General features: G+C 44.2%; 1 protein-coding gene across 3 annotated transcripts in view; it reads right to left on the reverse strand.

Moving 5' to 3' along the window:
* Window positions 1–20,278, reverse strand: part of SYNPO (synaptopodin) — an 81,507-nt gene that overhangs the window by 14,059 nt on the left and 47,170 nt on the right. For all 3 annotated transcript variants that reach the window (XM_083424384.1, XM_083424383.1, XM_083424382.1), the window contains exon 4: window positions 2,419–4,757. In XM_083424384.1, coding sequence (XP_083280510.1) covers window positions 2,419–4,757 — 2,339 coding nt within the window. The remainder of the gene's footprint in view (window positions 1–2,418; window positions 4,758–20,278) is intronic.

Raw genomic sequence — 20,278 nt, forward strand, 5'->3', positions numbered from 1 at the left:
GAACTGAACAAACACTGTCATGTGGGATTTGCATTTAGTGCTACCAGCCAATGGAGGTTGTTGGCTCACGTGTCTGATTGGTGATTCTGGAAATGCTTGATTTTTTAAACTCCCTTTAGTTATGTCCTCACAGAAGGATTTGTCTGGCAGCCTTGTGGGATCACAAAGAAAAGACAGAGATGTATAGAGAGACAGAGAGAGACAGAGAGAGAACTAGATTGTGTCCTTTTGTGGCAATGGGTTGAGTAAATACACTGCATCTACTTTTTAAATTTATTTGAGCTGGTTGATCCAAACTGTCATGGGACTGGGGAGAGACTGACTATAAAGTACTACATGTTAGATTTAATGGAGGTTTGGTTGCTCAACATGAGCACCTGGTTTTATGGAGCTTGTCTATTCCCAAAGGACAGTCTGTAGTTAGCTTCCTTCAAGAGACACTTCTTAATGCCAAAATTAATGAACGAATGAAATCCACTTGTACGTTCTGTATGCAGGACTTTATTGGCCTCTCAGTTTTGCAACTAATGCATGGCTCCTCGTGGTCTTAATGCTACCCCAGGTTGTCAGCTGTATTATGTAGTGCCTGGTGTGTCTCTTTTGAAAGAAAATGACAGGTGCTTGATTACTCTGCACAATACCAGACCATAGACCCCCATGGACGATGCTATGCTGAAAGACCTGCATAGCTGACTTCAAAGTCTGTGTGGAAGTAAAACACTGCCGGCCTCTAGCCTTTGCGGGGGGGGGGGGGTGTTCCTTACTATCCAAATCCCAGGAGAAATAAACCACCTGTAGAACTTCAGTTATTGAGAAGTACAGAAATGCAGAAAGTACCTAAACTTCTTTTTGACCAGTGTGTTGGTGGTGTTGTCAGCCCCAAATACTCAGTACTCTTAATCAAATCCATGGGAGGTAATGAAAGAGCAGTAAAATTAAAAGAGATACTTTGAGGTTTGCTTTATTTGCCTTCTGGTCTTTTCAGAGCACATTCTGTGCTTCCTCTGCCCTCGTCCAACAGCCATGAGGGCCAGAAACATATTTGTTAAAACTAAACAATTAAGCAATCACATTTTTATGCAGAAGATACTGCACCATGGGATCATATCCCGTACACCCCAGATTTCTGTTAGTATTTGCTAGGGTGGACAATCTTGCCTCTGCTGTGGGGCAACTGCAGAGTCACTTTGAGAAATGCTACTGATATTCAATCTTCACAATCATCCTATCATCTGCTGTATAAAACTTCACTATGATATTCACTCAGGGCTAAACAGTGGCACTGAGCTATATATGTATGCCTGTGCCACAGTTGTTTAGAAGCCTGCTTTTGCCAACTTTAATAAGAATATTATCCTAAATATGTCTGGGTACAGATTTCTTTGTGTAAGGTAACAGCAGCACACCTGCAAAAACCTCTTTGGCCACCAAAGGAATAATTTCAAGTGCGTCTTTAGCCTAGACCCTTCATGATGGGTGGGGTGGGCTGGCTAGTGTGTGGCTTTCCAGATCAGCAAAACAGGGTAAGTACATCAGCATTGCTGTGCAGTACAAATGGGGTGCTTAGAGGCTGTTTGCATCTTCTCTTCACCCTGAAGTGATTCTCAGTGTTGTTGTCTAAAGGAGACTACGAAAGAAAAGTAGAGAGTGGGGAAATATACAAAGCAGAAACATATGGGAAGCAGAAACAGGTATCAGTGGAAGTGACATTGTCCGAAATCAAAGATGTTCGAGTGGGGAAAGGAGCACATGCCTTCTGGCATCAGCAGAGAGCAGAGGTTGCAAGCAGGTCATGCTAAAGTCTCCAGATGCATAGAGAACAGAGAAACAAAAGTCTTGCAGAGCAAGGAAGAAATTCAGAAGGCAAGGCGGAGAGATGAAGCCAGAGATTTGATGCTCCATAAAGTTTCTGGGCAGCAGAAGAAAGAAGGCACCAGACGCTCCTCCTGTTTCAGTCAAGCTTCTGCTAACAATCTTCTAGGACTCCTATGCTTGGACTACTTTTATGCTCCTACTGGTCACTGCATTCACACACTCTTTAGCTCCCTTTGGAACTTAAATCTGCACAAATGTATGGATCCGATTGCACAAGTTCTGCTAGGACAGCCAAGGCATCCCAGGATTATGTTAAACTGGGCTTCCACCGCAGACCTTTTGCTGCAGAAATGCCTGAGGGGAGCACCTGTCTGCTCACTTGAGCTCAGTTTCCTTAGTGTAAACGTTGTCTGGCCCATTGGAGTTTGAGATACGGCTATATTGTATGCAAATCCTATTGGATTTGTAACCTGCAAGCTGTCTTCATTTTGCTTTTTTGCCTTTTTTTTTTGCACACCACCAATCAGCAGCTAACAATGACACTGGCCATTTGCCCAAACCCCTGTACAGATACCATTACTTGTAGTAAAAAGGTCTCCACACCTGAGGCTCAATTCCAGCATTCTTGGTGGAATAAGAAGGCCTTGGAGCTTGGAAGACTCCTTTTGCTCTCGGCGACAAAATTCTTGAAGGGTATTCAAAAGGCGGCTCCTGCGATGCTTCCATGCTTGTCTGGACATTCTGAGGGGCAAGCGAAGTCCCGGGTGATGGGGCAAAAGGAGCAGGATATGGTCTGCCCTGGCTGAACTGGGCAAGTGGATGAAAAACAGGAGAAGGAGGCAAGGGAGATGTTGGGCAAGAGGCCTGTCTCGTATACATGGGCTCAGCAACCACAGGCTTGGGCGGCGGTGCCCCTTTTGGTAAGGACCTCACAGGGTCTTTGGCTGGGGAAAGGATGAACAAGGAGGACTGAAGCTGGTAAGGCTGCTGCTTGGAGATCTCCAGCTCCTTTTTGGAAATCTCGCTCTCCGACATGTTGCTGTTGTACAAAGGCAGAGGAGGAGCTTTGGGAGATCTGGCTGGGCTTTTGGGAGGGGCCTGGAATGTGACTGGGGAGAGATGAGTTTCTGAAGCGTATTTCCAGGAGGGAGGGAGGGACATAGTAGGAGAAGGTGACCTGCCTATGTCTGGGTGCGATGGAGACTCAATGACATACTTCTGCATCCTCGACTGCCTTCTGGCAAATAGTTCTGCCCCCTTTCCTCTCGCCTCTGATAGGCTTTGGTTGGATTTGATCATCGGCTTGGGTTGTATTCTTGGTGACCTTAAACACGAAGACCACTCTGGGGCATTATCTGCAGGAGCCTGGGCTGGTCCTTCTATTGATCTGTTTTCAGGCAGGAAGTTAGAGGCCTCTGCGCCCAGAGCAAATGGCTCCTCTTCCAGACTGGATGCTCCTCCTTGTCCTCTCCCCTTTTTCCTGTTATCTGCTCTCTGGACTAAATTCAAGAGATCTGGATTAGGAGCCACTTTGGGCTTCTCGACAAAGGTGAACATGGACTTCTTTGTTGCTCTGCGGGCTACGGACTCCTCCAGAAGGCCTGTTTTGGTTGCTGGTGACTCCCTGTCCTCTCCTCCAGGAAGAGGTCCTGGTCTGCTGTCCACATATGTAACCTCATGGGGAACAGGAGCTTTCTGCTCTTCAGTAGGATACAGCGCTGAGTAGGCCGGAGGTGACCTGACCCTCGTTACTGGCGGAGGGCTGGAAAACGTCTCTGCATAAGTGGGTGGAGGAGGAAACTCAGCCACAGGACTCTTCTCTGCTGGTGCCTGAGCTGCAGCCAGCAGTCGAGTCCCAAATGGTCTTGCAGTTCGGTTCTTCACAGGCAACGGTTTAGACAAAGTCAGGCGTACTTCACAGTACTGCTTATTAGTGTGTGTCACAGTCTCGCTGGGCTGCGTGTCGGTAGCTAGCATGGGTTTCTCTTCCTCAGCAGCAGGCAAAACGTCCTTGTCCTCAATGATTGGTACATCCGGCTCCTTGTTGAGAATCTCTCCGTTCTCCTTCCTGTCAATCACTGGTTCACTCATTGGCTTGTCAAGAAAAATATTGTTTTCCTGATCGAGAACAGGTGCATACAGCACCTTGTCAGGGATGTTGTTGTTGTTATTCTTGCTGTCAATATTTGGCAAATATGGTTCTTTATCGAGAACATTGTTTTCCCTGTCTGTATGCAGTACGCATGGCGCCTGTTCAAGAATGGTGCTGTTATTCTCCCTGTCAGCGACAGGGACAGCATCCAAAAAAGGCAATATTTTTTCTGTATTGTCAACAACTGGCACTTGCTCAGTAACTAGTGCCTTTTCAAACTCGTTGGCGATAAGTTCATGCATTCCATTGGTGGAGGCTGTCCCCGTAGTTTCCTTCAGGTACACACTGAGAGGGATTTGCTCAAAGTCTTCAGCCGGGATTTCCTCAGAGGACAACGTGGTGTGGATTGTGGAAATGGCCTCCTCACTTCTTATTTTATGCCTTTGAGAGCCCTGTGTGTTATCTAGAGTCTGCTCCAGAGCCAGGCTTTTCTCGTATTTTTCCATGCTGCCTTTTTGCCCCCGCAACTCAGAGTTCTTGGCACAGGATAATTCTTCCGATGCTCTGATGTCTATTGAGGCCTGCTTCAAATGGGGCTCTTTCCCATGTCTTGGGCTGCTTTGGTGCTTATGAGTAGCTCTGGGGATGTGTTCGGCTCCTGCTTGCTTCGCGCTTGTTGTCTTGGGGGCTTCTAAGGTAAAAGCATTCACCCGCTGCTTGCGCCGGTGAAACAGAAGGACCCCTTTGGAGTTGGAGCTGGGTGGGGTTGTCAGCTGAGCAGCAATTCTCTGGCTCCTGGCTTTCGCTTCCTTCAGCTCTTTCTCAGAAAGGCTGGCACTTCTCGAAACATCTGAGGAAGAGAAAGGATACAGAGAACAGTGTTAACTCAAGAATCAAAGAGTCCCAGAAAACACACATACATGCTACACATCCACCCAACTGGAATATGATTAATTTAAACTAAAACTTGTTGGACATAACCCAGAAAAAAGCACCTGTAAAGCATATACAGAAAGCAGTAACTCAAAGCCAACAAAATCACAAGCCACAAAAGTAAATAGTTGTCAAGACTGTTTTTAATATGCTAATGTATTTCGGCAGAAACTGCCATTGACACTAAGTTGTAATCATAACATAAAATTAAAAAGTGACATACTAGTCATAGTTGGCCAAAATGAATATGGTTGTCATTGTTTTAAATGCCAGCAATAGCTGCATAATTATTGCTATTAATAATAAAAAGTGGACAGCAGTACCCTGTTGTACACTCTGAATACCAGTTGCTAGGGGACAACAGCAAGATTCGTTGCACTAGGGCAAGAGAGTGCTTTTAACTGTAATTGCTCTAGCCTAAATTTCTGGTATGCAGTTGAATCCCATAAAATACTGGCAGCCTGGAGGCAGCCTTCTTCATTCCTGCAGAACGATTGCTAGTTATGCTACAGGTGGCAAAAATAGTTGTTTAGAATACAGAAGCCCTGTCCCCTATCCTATGGTTACCAGATTTTTTTTTCAATGAATCTGGGGACATTTTTTTAATTTATTTATTTTTTTGAAGCTGAGTAGCAACAGGGAGTCAGTAGTGGGGATGGTGAGGCAAAAGACCCTGGGCCCAAGCACACATGCATATTGTATAAAGGTGCAAAGCCCTTATTTCACACCCTGAGGAACAAATGCGCAGAGTTTTTTAAAATACTCCCAAGCCTCTCCCAATCAGTCAAAACAAAGGGGGAAGGGGGAGATCTGTACCGCTGGACGCCCCCGGTTCCCCTTTGGCAGTGGTGGTGGCAGTGGCAGTCAGCAGCCCAGAGCACAAGACACATCATATGGGGACTTCTGGCGAGGAAAAATGGTGGGCGCCGTGGCAGCGAGCAGCTCCCGAAGCCAGCCAGAGCCAACTGCGCTACCAGACTGGCTCTGGGCTGCTGAGGCTGCCGCTGCCACGTTTCCCAGGGACAGATTTGCAAATCTAGGGACATTCCAGGGACAGAATTTGTCCGGGGACAGATTTGCAAATCCGGGGACCGTCCCCAGAAACTGGGGACATCTGGTAACCCTACCCTATCCATGGATGCAGAAATACTGGGTTTTGATGATGCTCTTCATAAAACTGTAGACTTCACCGTGACCCACTGTGTCAGAGGGCAGAAAATGCTGGGGTGTTTTTCAAGTGCATTTTGGATCACTCTGTATCACTGTTTAGAACTTTGGGGGACTGGGTTTCTAGATGGGTTTGAGAAGGAATAATGAAAGCAACAAACAAGAGCAGCAACAACGAGAGCAACAATAACAGTCCACATTGTTTTTCTTCCACTTTTCAGAAAATTCAACTTAAGCACTATGTGGATGGTTTATGTATTCCTACTATATATCATGTACCCAGCCTTAAAATCTGTCTTATCAGATATAGAGCAAGGGTCCACAGGACAGGAAACATATGATTTTCAGGTAAATGCCAACCAAAGTAAATTGAAGCTATTCTGGCCTTTCCTATCAATGAAGTTTAACGTAATTAAAGCAGACATATAACAGAGTGGGCAGTCATCACATTATTTGGGCGGGCTTGGAAGTTAACCATTGATTGCAAGAACTGGGAACTATTTCCCCATCCCAACCTTGCATACAATTTTTTCACTCTCCTTAGTGAATTATGTGGACCTTCCCTCACACCCCAAGTCCCTGCTCCCAGGACCATTGCATATGTGTATAACTGCCTGCCAGCAAAGACATTCTAATGCTCCCCCCCCCCCCCCGGAAAAATCCCAGGCATTCTACTCTCTTTATTTTCAAGTTCAATTTTTGCAAGAAAACGCAAGGGGGGAAAAAGTCACCGGGAGATTGTGTCCCTGTTTTGTACGCAGCTTTGCTTTGTGATTGTAAATGACTGCATGCAAAAGGAATTTATTGAAAGACTTCAAATGGTTTCAGGTTGCAGTTCACTTGGTTTCAAACACCCTGTACAAACATGCTCCAAGCAGGAAGTTGGCCAGCTCGAAACTGTCTCACAGATCTCCCCTTTTCTACAGAGGCTTGGCTAAGCACAATGAGCCGGGTTATCACAAAAATTAGAAAAATAAACTATTGTCTCTGAACACTGCTGGAGGCTCACCTCTTGCACAGCAGATGCACAGTGCCGGCCTAATAATTTTGTCTGAACCTAAACACAAGATGGCAGCGTCTGATAATAAATTTGCAACATTTGGGGCCTTTCGTATGATTCCTAACCAATCAGGGATTCAAGCTAATTAGCCAACGGCTTCCTAGAACAGAGTCCACTTAGCATCTCATAAAAGCATGAAATATAGGCCACTTGGGTTCCTCCTAACTCACCTTAACTGTCTAGGGGAGGTGGGGAGCTGCCAGCTTTTAAAAACTGTCCGGCCATGGGTCATGGCATAAGTGGCTATTAGCAACGTTCCAGAAAGGATGTGGAAGGACACAGAATGCATTTTCTCTGGGTGAGCCATTTCCTATGAGCAACTTTTCTGAAACTCCCATGATTTCATACATCTGGCAAGAGGAAACATCAGAAACAAAGGGCAGTTATAAAAAGTTTACAGGCCAACCGCTGACATTCCTACTGAGGATGGTGGCACGAGGGGGAAGCAGGATGGCTTGCTCCCAGTTCCCCTTTAGACTTTCTGGCTCACAGCTGGGGTCAGAATTATGCTACTTGTTGGCGATTTTGCCGTTTCTAGTGAGGGTCCTTAATTCAAATTCAACACCATAATTTTGAATTATGGTGTTGGAGGAGACTCTTGAGAGTCTCATGGACTGCAAGAAGATCAAACCTCTCCATTCTTAAGGAAATCAGCCCTGAGTGCTCACTGGAAGGACAGATCATGAAGCTGAGGCTCCAATACTTTGGCCACCTCATGAGAAGAGAAGACTCCCTGGAAAAGACCCTGATGTTGGGAAAGATGGAGGGCACGAGGAGAAGGGGACGACAGAGGACGAGATGGTTGGACAGTGTTCTCGAAACTACGAACATGAGTTTGACCAAACTGCGGGAGGCAGTGGAAGACAGAAGTGCCTGGCGTCCATGGGGTCATGAAGAGTCGGACACAACTAAACGACTAAACAACAACAAGAAGTGAGGGTCCCGTGAGGTTTTTTTGAGCAGAAGATGACATATTCAATTATTTCTGATTAGGTTGACCACTATATAAGGGAACTGATGTTAAAACCTGCCTTCCACAAATAGGCTGCATAAACACCTTTCAAACATATTTAAAGGACACAGGTCATAGAGTTGGAAGGGACCACAAGGATCATCTAGTTGCGAATCTTTTGCCCAACATGGGGCTTGAACCCAAAACCCTGAGATTAAGAGTCTCATGCTCTACCGATGACTTCCCCCAAAGAATCCTGGGGACTGCGGTTGGTTAAGGGTGCTGAAAACTGTCGGTCTGTGAGGGGGAAACTACAGTTTCCAGGATTCTTTGGGGGAAGTCATAGCCTTTAACTGTATGGTGTGTGTGTACCCTATTTTAGATTATTCTGACTGCAGCAAGTGTTGCTCACGGAGAATTAACACTTTTGTTAATAGGGGCACCAGCTCCTTCCTTCATAAGGAATATGATGAGAACGTAGGACCTTGGCACAGACAGAGGCCAGAGAGTGATTTACACACACAAACATATACCCTAAAAATGAAAGGAGGGAGAAGAGGGAAAAGGGTGAATGTAGAGGATAGAAGGGTAGGAAGCAGAGGATAGGAAAGAAGACTGAAAGGACCACTGAAGGAAAGAAAAAGAAGAAAGCCAGGGCATTGTGTCTCTCTTTCAGGTGCCCCAAGCGTCACATAATATCTTGGAACTTGCATCTCAAAGTCTTGGGTTCTGTGACTGAAGTCTACCCTCAAAGTTCATAGCTGGAGGTGAGCAAAGTCAGTGCCTGGCAATGGTTGCTGCCCTCTTTTACTACATCCTGAATCACTGATTGCAGGGTGATAATGATGATTAACTTCATTTATGATTTGCTTTCTATGAAGCATCTCAGAGTGATTTCACAATACAATAAAAGCACATATAAAACAACTGTATCTATTTAAAAAGCTATTTTATATACATACACCATCCCCCTCAAACCAAGCAGAACGTTGGCAAATAGAAATGTGGAACTGTGATAGGAGGGTGGGATTTTTGTGCTCTCATAAAAGGCTGACATTTTCTCTCATTATTTAGCATTCTCATAATACAAATAAGGCTTAAATGCCTTTTTTGGGAAACCAAGCCAGATGGGCGGGGTATAAATAATCTATTATTTCTATTATTATTATTATTATTATTATTATTATTATTATTATTATTAATCTTTCCAAAGAGAGAGAAAAACTTCCATGAAACATTTCATGCAGACATCGCAGATCCCAAAAGATTATTTCAACTGTTGTTGTAAGTTCGGGGGTTTAAGCAGGAGAAGGTTAATAATGGGGTAACAAGAGCCACTTCAATTGGACAAAACTTCTGGGCAGGTCTGCCTATACCTTCCTTTTGTTGGGGAGATTTCTAGCTAAGTGGCCAGGAGATGATCTCTCCCAGTTCCAAAGGAAATAAAGCTGGAAGTTCCTGGATGTTTTGTGACATGCCTTGCACACTTCCCATTTAAGGATGATGCCAGGAAGACATGAGTGAAAAGAAACAAAACAAGCTGCAGTTTTAGCACCATACTAGATGTGACACTAAAGGTGTAAGTAGGAAGCCTGTCACTGTCAAGTTTTTAAAAAGTTAATAGCATATGTAGGGAGAGGGTGAGGGATTTTCATATGGACTGAGGGGGTTAAATCATTTCATTCGCTGCCTCTTCTCTGGAGCACCAGTGTGGTGTAGCAGTTAGAAAACTAACACCTGGGACTAAAACCTCACTTAGCCATGAAGCTCACTGGCTCACCATGGGCCAATCCCCACAGAATTATTATGGCCACTTTGAGCTCCTTTGAGGGAAAGTGGAATATAAATATAAATAAATAAATCACAAGTGTGTTTGACCACCCCCATTCTCACTTGCAAACCCTTGTGTGCGTGCGCACACACTGAGGGAATCACAGCATGATGTGTCTGTTTTATTTATTTTCTCTTTTTGACACCACCGCCAGAATTGTTGGGATTACGGAGGGGGAAAGTTTACTTGGAAGCTGGATCAGGCCCTTTGGAGTGAGGGAAACCAAACTCAGATAAGCATTGCCCCTGGAACTTCTGTAACCATAGGGCTTTAACACAAACCTTCAAGCAGTCTTCATGCTCTATAAGGGCAGATCTACACCATATATTTAAGACACATCTGCTTCCCCCAGAGAATCATGGGAACTAATGTGTGGTATGGATCTGCCCTAATGACTGCTTTAAGCATGGCAAGTTTACTGCATGGATAGCACTTGTGTACAGGAAAAGTGAGTGCACGGCAGACATGGTGTGGTCATGTGTTTAGGTTTCCAAAAGAATATGGAAAACATATTCCTTCCTGACCCCTCTCCTTATTGCTCCCATAGGAGATGCTCACATTAAACACTGGCTGGTTTAGAACCAACCAACAGGAAATCCCACTTCATGCTGCAGAAAGAGACACAATCACAGGAAACAATTGACTCCTGACAGCAAGGCAGAACTAATACAAAATGTATTGATTGGTTTATATGTTTGTAGTCCACCCTTCCATCTAATAGATCCCCATGGTGGCTAACATCAACTGCAAATCAAATAGAACCTCTTAGAAAACAGAATTAACAAATGACAAAAAGACGTATCGGGCAACCGACACCAACAGTGGAATATTGATCCTGCATCTTGCAAACTAAATAGAAATGTTAGCAAGTGCAGTGGTCCTCATCTCTCCCATTCTCTTCTAGCCAGTCTAGTAATATTAAGCAGGTGCTCTGAAACTCTTCAAGGTCTGACTGCTTCAAGATCTGTCCAAGGAGATTGCTTGGGAAGGAAGCTTGCTGTGCCACACATCTCAAGAGAAAAGTACAAGGAGAGAAGGAGTCTGAGTAAGTCAATGGTGGGCAAGGCAAAACCAGGCAGCTCAACTACCCCAGATACTGCTCAGACCCCATCCTTGGCCAGGTCATAAAACAGGGGTAGTCAACATGGCACCTTTCAGATGTTGTTGGACTACAACTCTCATCAGCCCCAGCCAACACGGCTGATGGTCAGGGATGATGGGAGTTGCAGTCCAGCAATGTTGACTACCCCAGACACACCCTGAACTTCTCACTGCAATAATTTTATGATAGGATGAAAGGTACCAGGACTAAAGAGAATTCTTCTATCCCATTATCCCTACCCAGTAGGTTTTCCCACCACAGAAGGCTCGAGCCAAGTTGGGGTTCCAAGAGAACTCTGTTCAGTTCTATGAGCATGCACTCCCTCCACTGTGAATGTTACATGCTAATTTCACTGGCATCTATCTGTGATCTCATAGCCTTTTATTATTTCAGCCTCTGGTATAAGGGAACCACTGGGGATTTGATAATATTACACCGCCAAGATCGTTCAGGAAATTTGTTACAGAAAACTATGATCAGAACTGGGTCTTCTAACCTATGGAACCATTCCCCTATCGCCTTACTATTGGCATAGCTGGGCTGTGTCAAAAGGCACCAGCTCCATTTTCATTTGCCCAGGCATGAAGTTATAAATTGCTCTACACAATACAAAACAGGGAGCTGGCGGGGAGGAGCCTGGCTAAGCTATGTTGAGGTGCAAGTTAATAAGCTGTTAGTTACTACTAGGGAGAAAATAATACACAGATTAGATAATGTTGTAGGCTAGACGTGGCCTTTTCTTTTCTCCTCTTGACAGGATAAAGCTATAGATTCACAGATACTTTGGGATTTGCAGCAATAAAAGAACTGCAGGTGTGTCTACAAAGGATGACTAAAGTAGATATACCTTTTGCTTGCACCATACACATGCTGTTTCTAAGCCATTCCCTGAAGCCAGAGGTCTGACAACTCTTAATTTTACACAAGTCATTTGAGAACAAAGCCTAGCTTCTCCATTGTCCATCTAGCTGTCACCATTGCTACATGTACTCATAGATTATGCATTGGGAAAGATAATAACCCACAGCCTTTGATGCTTGCGTGATGAGAGATATTCTTGGGAATTTAAAGTATTTCCATCTCCTTTCCTTTTCTTTTGACCCTCAGTTTGCCAAATCCATTCATGACAGGTTTTAACAGCATTTGCCTCCAACAAGTGAGTTTATTCAAAGGTAAAACCTCAAAGAAGGAGGAGAAAATTGCCAAAAGGTGGCCAGGGGGCTCTGGGGGACCATTAGTAAATAACCAAGAGTTCCACAGAACTATACACTGTAAGGGCACTTACTAAATTTAGAGGGGGAGAAAGGGGTGCCATAAAAATACATTCTTTTTGAAAGGAAGGTTCACAGGCATGAATAAATAGAACAAACATTTGCATACATTAGGCATGCCTCCTCTGAGGTAGCTTGATACCCAAAGACATGAAGGAGGTCATTCAAAAGACTAAATCATATGCAGGTTTCCCCAACAGGAGATTGCAAAGACCTTGTGGTAGTAGTAGGCCTTGGCAGCTGCCCAGTGATTCCTTCTCCTGACACACCCTTGAAAAGTAATGTGAAAGGAGAGAACAGCATGGTTGTGGATTAAGAGAAACAAAGGCTCAAAATGAGCAAGTCAGGAAAGAATGATAGCGAGACCCGAGGAAGCCCAGTACTCACTTGGTTGTACAGCCCTGGTGGGAAACCACAAATCTGAGGGGCAGTGGGGATTGTGGCCCTCCAGGTCTCTCTATACAGCCCTTGGGACTCTGACCCAGGCTGGCCGCCCACCTAAGCCACACCTTTCACAAGATTGTTCCATGTCCTCCTCAAGCGCTTTTGCCTGGCTAGAATGTGTCCTTGAACTATGGTAATGCCTCTTGCTTGCTTGCCAGGATGGAAAGATGCATTTCTGCCTGGATAGCTCAGTTGGTAGAGCATGAGACTCTTAATCCCAGGGTCATGGGTTCAAGCCACACATTGAGCAAAAGTTTCTTGCATGGCAATGGGTGGACTAGATGAGACAATTGTGGTCCCTTCCAACTCTACCATTCTGATTCTATGTGTGTGAGTGTGTGTGGCAATGTGTCTCTCAGACTGAGAAATATTCCCCACCTCAATCCATGTTGGGATCATCAGTGCTATTTAAATTAGCTCTTGTAGGTAGCTGGAGATGAAAAGTGTAGACCAGGAGAGCAGATTGTTTTTGTTTTGTCCTGGGAAGGGGAGGTTAGTTGCTGGAGGAATTTGTACACATCCTCTGCAATTCCACCTCCTTGCATCAGTGTTTGAGGACTCAGGACAATCTCAATTAAGTTAGCATTGTTTAAATTATGTGTTGTTGCTTAAAAATGTCATGGTGGTGGGGATGGGGAGGTGGGGAAAGAAAGAGAGAGAGAGAGAGAGAGAGAGAGAGAGAGTGAGTAGGACGTTCTACAGAGCTGCCAGGTATGCTGTGGGTTGTTACTGCCACCGATTCCACCCACTCGGAGCTTGTCTAACTTTTATGCATTTAATATGTTTTTCATTTTCTTGCCTTCTGTGCTGCTTGGAATCTTTCCAGGGTATTTTTATCAGTGGTTCAACCCCTTCAATGTACCAGCAGCAGAGAAATGGAATTACTAATTCAAAGCTCTTCAGTGAGATGGAGGGGAAGAAAGAAAGATTTCTTTAAGGGAAAGCCTATATTGAGCTGTAAATTTCCTCCCATTCTTTCTCTTCCAGGACACCCTCCAGCAGAATATAAAAATCACCAACACATCAACAAAAAGTTTTGCAGGGAGATTCCAGTGCGAAGCCACTGAGTTGCGGCAAATTTGACAGTGTGAAACTTGGGCTCAGCACAAACTGAAGAAGACTAGCTGTCTAACTGAGAGAGGCATAGAGTCCTCTAGTCCAAATCCCTGCCAGTGCTGGCAACTTGCCACTACAGCTTCCCTGACAGGCTCCTCGCAGGAGTGGAATGAGCATGATGTGGCACTTGTAAAAAGTGATCAGAGATCCATAACAGCTTCCTAGGGCCCATCTTTAAAAAATAATCTCAACTATTGTTTTCAAAAAGTCATTGCTGTGGTGATGTCTTGGTGGTTTGAGGGAGGGAAAGAGGGAAGAAGAGGTGGTGGCATAGAAATTGGTGACACCTGTCCCAATGGCTTGCAGTTGCTGAAGAATACTGAGAATGGAAGTAAAGATGAACTGGTCAACAATGCCATTTCAGGCTACATCAGAGAGATCGATCATAGCAGTCTGGGGACCTCTGCTCTGAGTCTGACCCCAACCTTTATTAAATAAGCTATGAGATTCATGGCACATCCACCAGCAATCCTGTGTGACACAACCAGGTTCTGAATCAACTCAGATAGTCATATAAGTAACAAACTGGAATTGGCAGCTAGAATGCTAGTGAGCACATGTGCTCGCTCCTGGGAGTACAAAGGCTTTCATGTTCTTTCAATACAATTCTATTCTTTTTACCCAGCATCTCAGTAAAGGCACATAAGGCAATTGACCTTCACTGCCATGCCTCCTGCTTTTTAGCACCACACTCTGAGCTGCAGGGGGAGGACATGGGACCAGCTGTGAAGCTTCCTCCCTTGGGATTTCTATGTACATCTCATCTGTGGCTCCTTTCCAAAGACCCTTTCCTGTTTGATCAGCCATTCCACCGTCATAGACTTCCTCTTGTCCTCACTTAACACGCAGTGTAGATAAGGGGATGACGACAATGTGGCTGGGAGACCCAGTTCCATTTTAAGAACAGCAAATGTGCTATCCACCTGCACTGAGAACAGTGAAGGTGCTTCTAGATAGTAGTAGAAGAAGAATCTGAAGCCAGTTTGATGAACCATCATGATACCAGCCTGCAGTTCAGAATTTCCCACATTGCAATGACGATGGTAATAGCATTAATGTTACTGTTTCAGAGCGCTAAATCTGGCTGGTTCCAGAATGTTGCAATGTTGTGAGGGCAATTCGGTCACACACTGGCAAATTCGGGTTGTGCAATTAAAGTGGATTTGGTGTTCTTGTGCAACAAACCTACTTTTAAATAAACAAACAAATCGGACCTTCTGTGGTAGGGAAAGTAATGGGAAGATACACTGGGAAGTGTGGGATCAACATAGCTTGGCACAACGTCAAACAAATCAGAGCAAAAGCTCAGGGAATAGCAGGCATCATACAAGTTTCCCACAAAATTTGTGCAAGCAAACAAGGAAGAGACATATAGGCAGGTAACCTGGGAGCAATCACTCAACCAAGGCAGTACCTTCCATTATTAGGGATCACTGAGAGCAGTAGTATCCCAGCCATCCCTGTCATTGTACGTGTTTACTTATATGTCTGTTAATCCATGGCCACACCTTTGTCCATTTTCTCCCTTAACTCTACAGTGAAGTGGAGCCTGACACTTCCTGGCAAGAAGCCACTCCATCAGAAGAAGTTGTCCTCATTGGACAGCAACTGTAGTGGGTGTCTCCATACCCACCATACATTTAAAGCACCTGGCTTCCCCCACCAAAGAATCATGGAAGCTGTAGTTTGTCCCTCACAGAATTTTGTGAAGGGTGCTGGTAACTATAGCTCCGCAAGGGGCAAACTACAGTTCCCAGGGTTCTTTAAAAGAAGCAAGGTGCTTTAAGTTAATGGTAGGTACGCAGCCCAGGCTCATTCATCCAGCCACAATGAACTGCAGGCGAGTCTTGGCCTTGGATGTTTTCCCACCTGAAGCAAAATCTCAAAATGGCTCCCTCCCATGCTCTTTTCTTTTTAAGCGACACACAGAAAGGAAGTCCAGAGACAAGAAAATAGCATCCCCTGTGGAATACACGCTGCCTGAAGCAACAGCTTCTTGGGACTGTCATTTTGTGGTAGAGCTCTCTGAGCCGGAGTTACATATTTCATGCCTTGTGAAGTTATTCAGATAAAGTACCTTAAGTGAATCAGGACACCCAAGAGGGTTTACATCATCTGTATCATCTAAGATGATCCAGTTCAGAATTTTCAAGCTACTTGCCAGCATTCCAAGAGATTGTGAGTGTTATAGTGTTCCTCACTTTGCCATTGTAATGTTTTAGTATAGCATTTCATAGCTCTGTAGCGTTACTTAAAAAAAAACACCAAACCATTCTGGATTCTTTTTATATTATCTTCTCTTTTTACAGATGTATTGTGACATATAATGCAACTTTAATACTATCACCGCAGTGTCCGTTATGTCACTTTCTGACCTTTATACACCTCAGCAGTTTTAAGTGGCTATCTTTGGAAGGGTGGAGTAGATCTACTGTTCCAACCATTGCCTCCTCACCACAACATGTTCGGTCCTTAAGGTCACATTGGAAATTAACTGTGAGCTGGAGGACCCCAGCAAATTTGCATATCTCTTTCTCATGGCAGTGATACAACATGCATATTGTCTTGATGAACTGAAGGGTGACAGACTGTATGCTCTTAGACCCGGGATGTCACAGTGACCACAGGAAGCATCAGGGCAAAGGAAGATGACTAACTTCAGAGAGAGAGATCAGTGAATGTCAGAAGCCAGACCTATGTCAGCAAGGCCCAGAAATGGCTGTGCCTGGGCAAATTGGGGGCATGCTGGGGGAGGACCAGGGAACAGCTTGCATCTCCTTTATTTCCCTCTCGTGTAAGGATGGGTGAATCTATGCAATTTCAGTTCCTCTCACTTTCTCATTTTTCCAGTCTTAAATTTGGACTTCCACATCAGTTTGCATTTAAAAAAAAAAAAGGGGGGGGGGGAGAAGTCCTAATGAAAAATCATCAGGGAATGTCTCTGAATATATGAAGTTTGTAAGTGAGTTTGCCTAATACATTCATTTTTGCAAAGGCCATTCCTCCTAATATAACACATTTTGGTAATGTTATTGTCACAAATGCATACATTTTATGCACTTTCCCCTAGCTTATGCATTTTTATACATATCCCTTGGCTGTAGACCTGCATTGCAAAATCTGGAAAAGTGCAAATTTTGAAGGATGGCTGTATTTCAGTGTGTGCATTGTTTTGGAAGGTGCGAATCAGGTTGGCTCGCCTTTAAATGTGAACAGAATTGAATTTATCCCATATCCCTACTCTCATTGCTGCCAACGGGAGAGAACATTATATATGAGCATTCATGAAGCCTTTGTTTCTCCTTCTCCCTCCACCTCCAACCCAGTTTTAGGATTGCAGTCTCAGTCTGCAGTGTTCCAATGCAGTTACCTTCAGCTTAATCATAATTTTGTACATGCAATTGTGGGTGTTAAAACACAGCTATATTTAGCTTCTATGTGCTTATAAACTTGCTTGTAGTACATTATTATTTTGCTATCACATTTTCAAATTAAGAATTTCAGCATTCACAAAGACCAAAAATATATATTGGCAGGGGTGGCTGGCAGCAAACAGAAGGGAATTCCAGGTTTTGAATTAGATTGGGGGGGGGGGGACACCACAAAATAAATAATGACCCGTATTTCCTTTATGTCCCTCCCGCCCCCAAGGGGTTTCTTCTTAGATAAAGTGATTGTGATTGTGGGTCGGCAGGAGAGGGAACTGTTATACCCTTTCATTTAAGGAATTTATCCACTCAAGAAACCAGAGGCTTTTCTCCTGGGCATGGTCGGCCAATTGGTGTTAAAGAAGGATAGAACTTTCTTCATGTACGCCACAACAGCGGCAAGAATACTCATCGCAAAGTATTGGAAGACACAAGAATTACCCACCTTGGAAGAATGGCAGATGAAGGTGATGGACTATATGGAACTGGCAAAAATGACTGGCAGAATCAGAGACCAGGGAGAAGAGACGGTGGAGGAAGACTGGAAGAAGTTTAAAGATTATCTACAGAAATATTATAAAATCAGTGAATGTTAGAATGACATCGGAGGGAGGTTAAAAGGTTTTTAGTAGTAAGATGGTGGGGGAATATGGAAATTTAAGGGTTAAAAAAGATCAAAAATTAAAGGTTTAATATATAAAGATAAGGATTAAGTTAAGACAGAGGGAAGGGATTTGCTGATTAAATGTATGAATTGGAATACAGAGAGGGGAGGTGTGGGGAAGTCTAGGAAATAAGCAAATGTAAGAAATATTATGAAAAAGGAACTGTTTTTATTTGTTTTTCTTTTCTATTTTTGTATTTTCTTTCTTTCTTTTTTCTATGTAAAACTTTTAATAAAATATTATATATATATATAAAAAAGGAATTTATCCACTCAACAGCACCCCCCCTTAAGCTGCTTTCCTCTCTAATAGGTTATTATTATTATTTTTACAGAGAGCTCTTGGGATAGAGTGATTAGAGGACAAACAGCTGAGAATGAAAAGGTTAAACAACCCCTTCCTGCCCCCTCTTGCCACCTCTTTGCTTAACCTGAAGCCACACAGATACAGTTTATAGTCCTTGGGAACAACTATCACCCAACACAGACCAGGTTGTGCCTTAAAATCAAAGGCTGTGGATTCAGCCCATTCCTATTGAAAGATATAAACATGTTGGGCAATGTATCACAAATGCGGGGGGAGGAATATGTCAAGTCAATAGTGGAGTATTTAAGGTACTATTACATATTGGTGACCATTCATACTGCATGTTTATGCCAAGCCAGTGCATGATAACTGCATGAATAACAATGGGAGAAGGGAAGTGCTTCAGCCCACCATATCTTCTTGAAGGAGGAGCGAAAAGAGGGAGAGGAGCAAAGGAAAGGAAGCCAAAGTAAGAGCACAGCACTCATGGGGCAGGAATGTGTTAAGTGTGCTTCCGGCGAACCATTCGTATCCCATGTGCTTTTGTCACATTCCATTTTTATGCAAGGAGGAAACACCACATACACACACACCTGAACTCTAGCATAAAAGGGCAGCTTCTTTTAGAGACAGACATCAGTTTTTCCATGGCAAATGGGAAATCGGTGGAAACAAAAAATGGAAATATACATGTTGTGATGAACACGACTTAGACTGTGCTGTCTTCCCCACAGCCACATCACCACAATTGTGTCACAGGAAGCCACGTCCCCAGGGACTGGACTTTTGCACTGGTGTCAACAGACTGGCTCTCTATATGTTCACCTTCACAGACATTATGCTGCCACAGGATACATTAAAATTAATTATTTTTATAACCCACTTTTTAAAAAAGAAAACAAGAAAACACCCCCCAAGGCAGCTAAGAAATATTGTTTGAATAGCAGAGCAATCTAAATCCACCTCCCTTACTTGAATGGGACTGGATTAGGCAGAGTCAGCCTGCAGTTCAGCTCTCTTGGTTCAGCTGATCTCCCACTCTCCGCCAAAGATGGAGCAACATGAGCTCCACTCTGTTGGTGACAACCTGTCTTCCCAGCACTGAATGGGCAGACAGACAGGAGACCCACTGGTGGGATCCCTGTTGTGGAATGCCAGAAGGTAGCCCTGACATAGGGTATTCTAAGGGCAGAGCTGAGTTAGCTTGGGATCTGCTGGATCTTGAGTTGATCCCACTGCCTTTGTGGGAGCTGTCTCTGTGACTGGTCCTAGACAGTGTGGATCTTGCTGACCTGCACTTTCTGTTAGCATTTCACTTCTCTGTTGTTGGATGTGTGATTGTTACATCACATCTCTGTGTTTACTTTCCAGGCTTGGAAAGTGTGAAAACGGAAGCTAGTCTTATCTCTTCTGCTCTATTGTACTTTTGTATTACTTTTCTTTCTTTCTCTCTCTCTCTCTCTCTCTCTCTCTCTCTCTCTCTCAGAGAAGTGAGAGGATGCCATGATTGATTTGTCCTGTATTGTTGCTGTTTAGTCGTTTAGACGTGTCCGACTCTTCATGACTCCATGGACCAGAGCACGCCAGGCACTTCTGTCTTCCACTGCCTCCCGCAGTTTGGTCAAACTCATGCTGGTAGCTTCGAGAACACTGTCCAACCATCTCGTCCTCTTTCGTCCCCTTGTCCTTGTGCCCTCCATCTTTCCCAACATTTCTTTTCCAGGGAGTCTTCTCTTCTCATGAGGTGGCCAAAGTACTGGAGCCTCAGCTTCAGGATCTGTCCTTCCAGTGAGCACTCAGGGCTGATTTCCTTAAGAATGGATAGGTTTGATCTTCTTGCAGTCCATGGGACTCTCAAGAGTCTCCTCCAGCACAATAATTCAAAAGCATCGATTCTTCGGCGATCAGCCTTCTTTATGGTCCAGCTCTGACTTCCATACATCACTACTGGGAAAGCCATAGCTTTTACTATATGTTGCTTAATAAATACTTAAGATGCACACATCAAAGCTCCACTTCATTTCTGCTATACTCTGCTGAGTGAGCGTGCACATAGTCTTCTGATATGTGTCGCTGGTGCGTGCTGGGACTGGAGA

This window comes from Podarcis tiliguerta (assembly GCF_965153285.1).
Source record: "Podarcis tiliguerta genome assembly, chromosome: 2".
NCBI lineage: Eukaryota > Metazoa > Chordata > Lepidosauria > Squamata > Lacertidae > Podarcis > Podarcis tiliguerta.